Raw genomic sequence first — 7,293 nt, 5'->3', positions numbered from 1 at the left:
ACACAAACTTTTTGAATTTCTTTGTTTTCCAGCACGGAGCATCTGATATCAGCACGGGTTGTGATGCAGTGCCAAATCCCAAAGACTCAAATGGGACTGTACGGAGATCTGGATTGATCGCGTGTATGGGGAAGACAATCTGTTCAATCACAACTACGTTACAGAAGGCAAATGCAACAAAGCATTTGAAAAAATTCTCCAGGCTATGATACAGGTCACACGCACAGTGTGTGTGACAACGGTAATGGAAAAGCCAAAGAAAACGGGACACTCTGGAGGGAGGGGAGGGGTACTATCCCACCGTCCCCGAGTCTCCAAAAGATTTGCATTCTTGGCTTGAGGCTCCAATGTCTCCAGGGTCAATACAATTGTCGGGGTGGTTCAGGGTTATATCTTGTCAATTTACCCCTCCTTGTCTCCCACTGTGAAAGAAAAGGGAAAAAAATCTAGTTGTCAGCCGTATGTCTACTGCATGCTGCTGGTAGGCTGCGGCATTGAATAGCAGTACCCTCTTCCATCCCCTCCCACCTGTGGCAGACAGGTACAGTACAAAATGACTGATAGCTCGATCGATTCAGCCCTGTAGTGCTCCTGGCTTAGCCTCCCGGTAAAAACAAGGAATGACTCCGGTGTATTCCCGGCAGTGTGTACAGAACGGCTGTGTGACCGTTCTTCCATGATAGGCAACTGAGGGGCTGAGTTCATCCAACGCCTCCTCCCCACCTTAAAGAAAAGATTCGTACTTGCTGGACTCTCATTAGCAGCTGGAAGCTGCCTCCCCTTTCATTTTATCTCACGAAGAAGTCAGTGTTTCTTACTTCTGAATTTCTATTACCTTATCCTAAACAATGGAGGGGACCTGACAGTAGCCGCAGAGGGTTGGAGGGAAGTGGGAAGCCAATGGTGGCGCGTTGTTCATGGGCACACCCTAGAAAATTGCATCGTGCGCCTCAGTGCATTTCTGTGGGGATCTGACGGGAGCGGGCTGTCACTGGCATACACTGGCTTCTAGTGCACTGCCCCATTTCTAGGCAGGACTGACTTATTTTTCTAATAAAATCCTATAAGTGAGGGATGACCTGCTCGGGATGAACATTCCCATTTTATGTCCATAATACCGACCCGATTTGGCCGACCTGCCAGAAGGCACTAGCAGGAGCGCCATGACAGCCATGCAGAAAGTACAGATAACGATTGATAGAACCTGCCACACGCGACTATTTCCATGCCAAATTACATGATGCAAACGGCATATCATAGGGTATGGTAACCGTCTCTGCTTAACCTTGACAAAGGCACAATGAATGCTCTGAATGCGAGCACCGCATGTACGCTTCGCTAGCAGCCGTATTGGGGGGCCCACAACATCAGCTTACACTCCATACAGGTGCAGTGACAAAGGTAAAAATGACTTCGATTAGTTAGTCCATGAACTATAAGAATACTGCAGGCAATCAGAGGATATAAGAGTGTATCAAGTATTAGATTTGCTGCACGTTGTTTCATGGAAGGAGTCAGGATAGTAGTACACCAGTGTTACCAGAATCACCCTCCGACGCTGTTTTGTCGGAATTCACATCATGGCATTGTGATCTGCAAATCCAGACATCCAATGGCGGGGAGACTGCGTAAAACAGTGGAAAACTATGCGATAGCTACAGGGATGATAGACTACCGCGCAGTAGCAGGTTCCTCAGAAATTACCGCTAGTAACCCTGCGGTGTACCATGGTAATGACTGCTCCACACGCCCATTATAAGTCTTTGTGTGCGGCGTGCAACTCGACTTTATACCAGATCTGTTTTACACAAGCAGGCTTTATGTCAAAATCGGGAATAATCCTCAGTGTACCCATCCTTAGAAGGCATAACCTGTACAAGCCTTGTGCATTATGCCACAGCACAGCAGATCTAATCTGCAGTTATAGTTCCCGGCTTCTGTCTGCATAGACTGACACAATTTCCGTACAATATGAAATTGTGTAATTCACTCTTAGTTACCAAAATTCGAGCATTCTTTAACATTAAAACTGAATATTAAAGAGCTCAATTGGTCGGTAGAGACAACGGGTTTTGTACATGTTTGTTACCAGCGCCTAGCCACAGCTGGAAAGTCATGATCTTTATGGTAGTCCCTAATGCTAATGCACTACAAATATTAATAACATTAGTTACAGTCCGTATTTATGTACCTCCTGGCCATTTATTTTACATTAAAACTCCATATCTTCTAGCTGGTCCAGTTCATTGTTCAATTTTCAAAGGCAGAGATGTTACTGACAACACTAAACCGCACTTAGAAGTGCTCAGGAATATAAGATAATGGCTTGTCTTCATGTACAGTGCGTAGCAGCTGCGCACCGTTACCACTCACTGCAGACACTACTACTTCATCGAGAGAGCTTCTCTGTTGGGTAGTTTGTCCACCTCCCGAGGGCAGCCAGCCTATGTCATGTGGGAGAAGCCTCTCTGTCAAACCAGCACTGTTACCCCAGGGTTAGACTGCAAGTATACAACAGTAGTCTGTAAAGCAAACTTTGCCCTAAAGAATTTCGCTGCTGGGGCTTTGGCACCTGCAAGAGTGCGAGACAGCCTGTGGAGTAGACACATAGGCCTTAAATATTTCTTCTTTAAATGTATCAGCAGCTGACTACTTCATGCTGAGTTAAACTGGCCATATTAGGTCAGAGGTTAATATATGTGATACATAGGGCATCCACACTCCAAAAAGCCAGTTCTCTCTCTTTTTGTGGTGCTCCGTGTGTGGTTCAGGTTTATCTTGTCAATTTACCCTCCATTCCCCTGTGAAAGAAAAGGGAAAAAAATCTAGTGTCACGCTATGTTCTACTGCATGCTGCTGGTAGGTGTGCGGCACGCAATAGCAGTACCCTCTCCATCCCCTCCCCGGTGGCAGACAGTACAGTACAAATGACTGAATAGCCGTCATCATCACCCTGTGAGTGCTTCCTGGCCTAGCTCTGGTAAAACAGGAATGACTCCGGGTCATTTCCGGCAGATGGTACAGAACGGCTGGTGACCGTCTTCATGATAGCACTGGGGGCTGAGTTCCATCAAACGCCCCCCCACCTCTAAAGAAAGATTCTGTACTGCCTGGACTATCATGCAGCTGGAAGCTGCCTCCCCTCATTTTATCTCACTAAGAAGTCAGTGTTTCTTATTCCTGCATTCTTTATTACTTCATCACACAAATGGGGGGACACTGCAACAGTAGCCCAGGAGGGTTGGGGGAAGGTGGGAAGCGCAATGGTAGGGGTTGTTGCAGGGGCACCCCCTAGAATGGCATGCAGCTCATCATTTCTGTGGGATCTGACAGGAGCGGCGTGTGCTCATGGTACACTGGCTCTCTAGTGCACTTGCCCCAATTTCTAGGGAGGACTGACATTTTTTAGATAAACATAAAGGAGGGAATGACCTGGGGAGTCATCCCATTTTTGTCCATACGCCCCCGGCCGACCTCAGCGAGGCCAGCCAGGAGCAGCCATGACAGCAGCAGACAGTACAGAACGACTGATTAAACCGTTTACCTCTCATCGCCAATTTACAATGACATGGCAATGGTACAATAGGGATGGTAACCGTCTCTCTACCTTGCAAAGGCAAATGAATTGCTGCTGTGCAGCACCGCAGTACCGCCTCTGTCAGCAGCATCAGTACACATACGGTGACAGTGACAAAGTAAAATGGATCGATTTGTTTGCGCTTATGCCTTAGCAATTGCACAGTGGCAATCCAGGGAAAAAGGGTGGCAAAATGATTGTCTGCCGTTGCTTTCATGGAGGAAGGGAATGAGTACGAACATTTTCACCCAGAATTCACCCGCGACGCTGTCTGTTTTTGCACCATCATGCATTGTGATCTCAACCCAGAATTCCAATGGGAGGGGGAGACTGCGGGAACTATGGGATAGCTACGGGATAGCTACCCGCAGTGCAAAGCTCCAGAAATTAACGCTAGCCTCGGTACATGGATGCACACCGCCAAATTATTGTGCTTTGTGTGGCCGCGTGCACTCGACTTTATACAATCTGTTTTACAAAACCGGTTTATGTAAAATCGGAATAATCCTGCAGTGTAGCCATACCCTTAGAAGGCATAACCTGTACTAAAGGCCTGTGTGATACCACAGCAAGCCAGATCTAAGATCTGCAGTATAGTTCCCGGCTTCTGTCAGTAGACTGAAATTTCCAGTACAATATGAAATTTGTGATAAATTCATTTAGTTACAAAATGTGAGCATTTTAATTAAAACTAATATTAAAGAGCTCTTTGGGGTAGAGACAATGGTTTTGTTACATGTTTGTACAGCGCCTAGCACAGTGAAGTCATGATCTATTACTGGAGTCCCTAAGTGCTAATGCACTACAAATAATTAATACAATTAGTACAGTCAGTATTGTACCTCCTGTGCCATTTATTTTACATTAAAACTCAGTATCTTCTACTGTCCATTCATTTTCAATTTTCCAAATGGCAGAGATTTTACTGACAACACTTAACCGCACTGTAGAAGTGCTCAGGGATATAAGTAATGGCTTGTCTTCATGTACAGTGGTACAGCTGCGCCACCGTACCACTTCACTGCAGACACTACTATGTCATCGAGAGAGCTTCTCTTGTTGGTGTAGTTTGTCCACCTCCCCGAGGGGCAGCAGCTATGTCAGTGGGAGAAGCTCTCCTGTCAACACAGCACTGTCTACCCAGGGGGTTAGACTGCAAGTTATACAGACAGTAGTCTGTAAAGCAAACTTTGCCTAAAGGATTTCGCTGCTGGGGCTTTTGGCACCTGAAGGAGTGGGAGACAGCCTGTGGAGTAGACAAATAGCCTAAATATTTCTTCTTTAAATGATCAGCAGTTGACTACTTCATGCTGAGGCTTAAACTGCCATACTTTAGGAGTCAGTGTTAATCTATTGTGATACATAGGGCAGTCCACACCTCCAAAAGCAGTTGTTTCCCAGTCTGCCTGTAGAGTCAAGACGACATTAGTGTTGCCTTTACATTTACATGTTTAAGGTTTCAGGCCCCAGCCATAACGCTAGAATAGTTTTTCTTGGAGGTGTGGAACACAAAAGGACCTGGGAAGGACACAACAGAAGCTAGCCAGTACATGGCACCTTGCCCAAGCCATTTGTGAATGACGGTCAGGCGCTGTCCAACACTGAAGGTACAGCCAGTGACACACACGCTGCCACAGTTTTAAAGACGGCCAACATCCAGCCACTCTAGCCTCGTACAGAGATAGGCAACCTGCGGCACACGAGCTGATTTTCAGTGGCACTCTCACTGCCCAGGTCCTGGCAACGGGTACCAGGGTCTCTGAATTTTAAATGAAGCTTCCTAAACATTTAAAAAAACGTATTTGCATACAACAATAGTTTAGTTATTTATATAGAGAGAGACTTATAGAAAAGGACCTTCTAAAAACGTTAAAATGTATTACTGGCATGCAGAATCTTAAATTAGAGGGAATAAATGAAGACTCCGCACATCACTTCTGAAAGGTTGCTAGTGCGAGGAACTAGGCCGGCCCCAGTAGCCAGAAAACCAGCAGTTAGAGCCCCAGGGGTGAGGAGGGGGAGAAGAAGGGAGAAGCTGCACCGGCCAGCTCTGCTCACACGTCTGGGGAGCAGGCCCTCGCGTCCCCACACCGGAGCCGGGCTCCCTCCCACTATCGCACGTGACAGCAGGGGCGGCCTGACAACGGGACAGTCCCGTTTGCGACCCAGGCCGGGCCGGCCAAGCCTGGCGTGATCCCCTGACTCCCGGAGCTGGGCCCTTAGCCGAGTGCCAAATACCCCCGTCCTCACGGCCCAGCCAACGGCGAGGGGGACTCGCACTGCGGCCGCAGTCCCTCAGTACGAGTCGCCCCCCCCCACCTCGCTCTCTCCTGCCGCCTCCCCTCGCCCCGGTGCAGAGGGCGCCGCACTCACAGGAAATTCTCCATAGTGACCTTGACTATAGAGCCCTCCACGAAGAGCGACTGCGGCTGCCCCCGGCCGCTTCCCTCTGGCCCGGCAGCCCCTGACCCCCGCTTACTCCACCCGGCACCGTTGTCGCTAGTGGCTGCCCCGAGTTTCCGTTTGCCTGGGACCGCCATCTTTGCGCCAACCTGAAGCGCCGCCCACCACCTGAAACTTTTGTCGCGCGCCGTTAAGATGAAAACGAGTCCGACACTCGCGCCCTATTCCTATTGGTAGACAGAGTGCGACGGAAGGGGAGAGGCATAGTCCATTGGCTGATGAAACACCAGGCGTCACGTGAAACGTCACTGGTAGAGGGATGGAGGGGTGGGGCCAATTCATGACTTTCAGTTCAGTATGAAAGGTCCGTTCGCGCGAGACCGATGGGAGGAGCCTTCACACAGCCGGCGAGGGCACGTGGTGCATTTGTGACGTTAGTTGTTGTGGGCTCTCTGATAGGGCTTCTCTTTTAGGATTTTATATGGTGATTGCGGGGGCGGGGGCAGGGTAATAGCGTCCCAACTTGAACCCTTGTCTCCGCGTAGACGGCGCGTCTCATTTGCATACGACGGAATCACAGAGGTTTGTCTCCCACCTTACATGAAAACTGCACACTCGTCGCAGCCTGCTGTGCAGCCATCAAAGACTACATTGCCCAGCACGCAGCGCGGCAAGCGGGCACAGCCGTTCCCTGTGACCAGCGGAGCATTGCATGCTGGGACACGTAGTTCTCTTGAGATCCCTACCCGACCCTTTCTCTGAGGGCTGCTGCTCTCTGGTTTGGGGTGAGAGGCGGTCTCTGTTTTCCCTGGCGGGGCTGATTGCCCCATGCGCTAAGCAGCCTTTCGGGCTGGGGAAGGAGGGCAATTGCTCACCCCACCAGCTGCCTTCACCCAGGGGCATGAGGCAAGCCTGAAACTGCCTAGACCGGTCTCGGACACTGGGTTTCTGGATTAAAGTGGCGGGGGCGGCAGCAGCAGCCCTCACTGCTGTGCAGTGTGCCAGGACAGGCCCCTGCAGACTGCTGCACCGCTTGTCCGATGCTGCTTCGGTGGAGGTGGTCAGTTACGGTCACGTCACGGGGCTGACACCTGTGGACAATGTTGTAAGTGGTGTATAAAAATGCTAGACTTCTAAAGACTATGGCCAGGTCTACACTGCAACTTTAAATCAGTTTAATGGCCGATATACCGATTTAACGCTGTATCCGTTCACATGACGTCGTCATTAATATCGATTTTACCGCCTCCTTAAATCGATTTCGGAACTTCTCCCAAACGAGAGGAGTAGCGCTAAAATCGATAGTGATAACT

The 7,293-nt window shown here is 49.2% G+C and overlaps 1 protein-coding gene across 2 annotated transcripts in view; it reads right to left on the bottom strand.

The window, feature by feature from the left end:
* Positions 1 to 6,128, bottom strand: part of SMC5 (structural maintenance of chromosomes 5) — a 98,127-nt gene extending 91,999 nt beyond the window's left edge. Inside the window, exon 1 of one of the 2 annotated variants that reach the window (XM_032798162.2) lies at positions 5,951 to 6,128. In XM_032798162.2, the coding sequence (XP_032654053.1) occupies positions 5,951 to 6,117 (167 nt within the window). In that variant the 5' untranslated portion in view covers positions 6,118 to 6,128. The remainder of the gene's footprint in view (positions 1 to 5,950) is intronic. The other variant, XM_032798163.2, reaches the window with a different exon arrangement.
* Between the last annotated feature and the right edge of the window lie 1,165 nt (positions 6,129 to 7,293).

The sequence above is a fragment of the Chelonoidis abingdonii genome, chromosome 6, assembly GCF_003597395.2.
Source record: "Chelonoidis abingdonii isolate Lonesome George chromosome 6, CheloAbing_2.0, whole genome shotgun sequence".
In the NCBI taxonomy this organism is placed as follows: Eukaryota; Metazoa; Chordata; order Testudines; family Testudinidae; genus Chelonoidis; species Chelonoidis abingdonii.
This window is presented reverse-complemented; position numbering and strand designations above follow the sequence as displayed.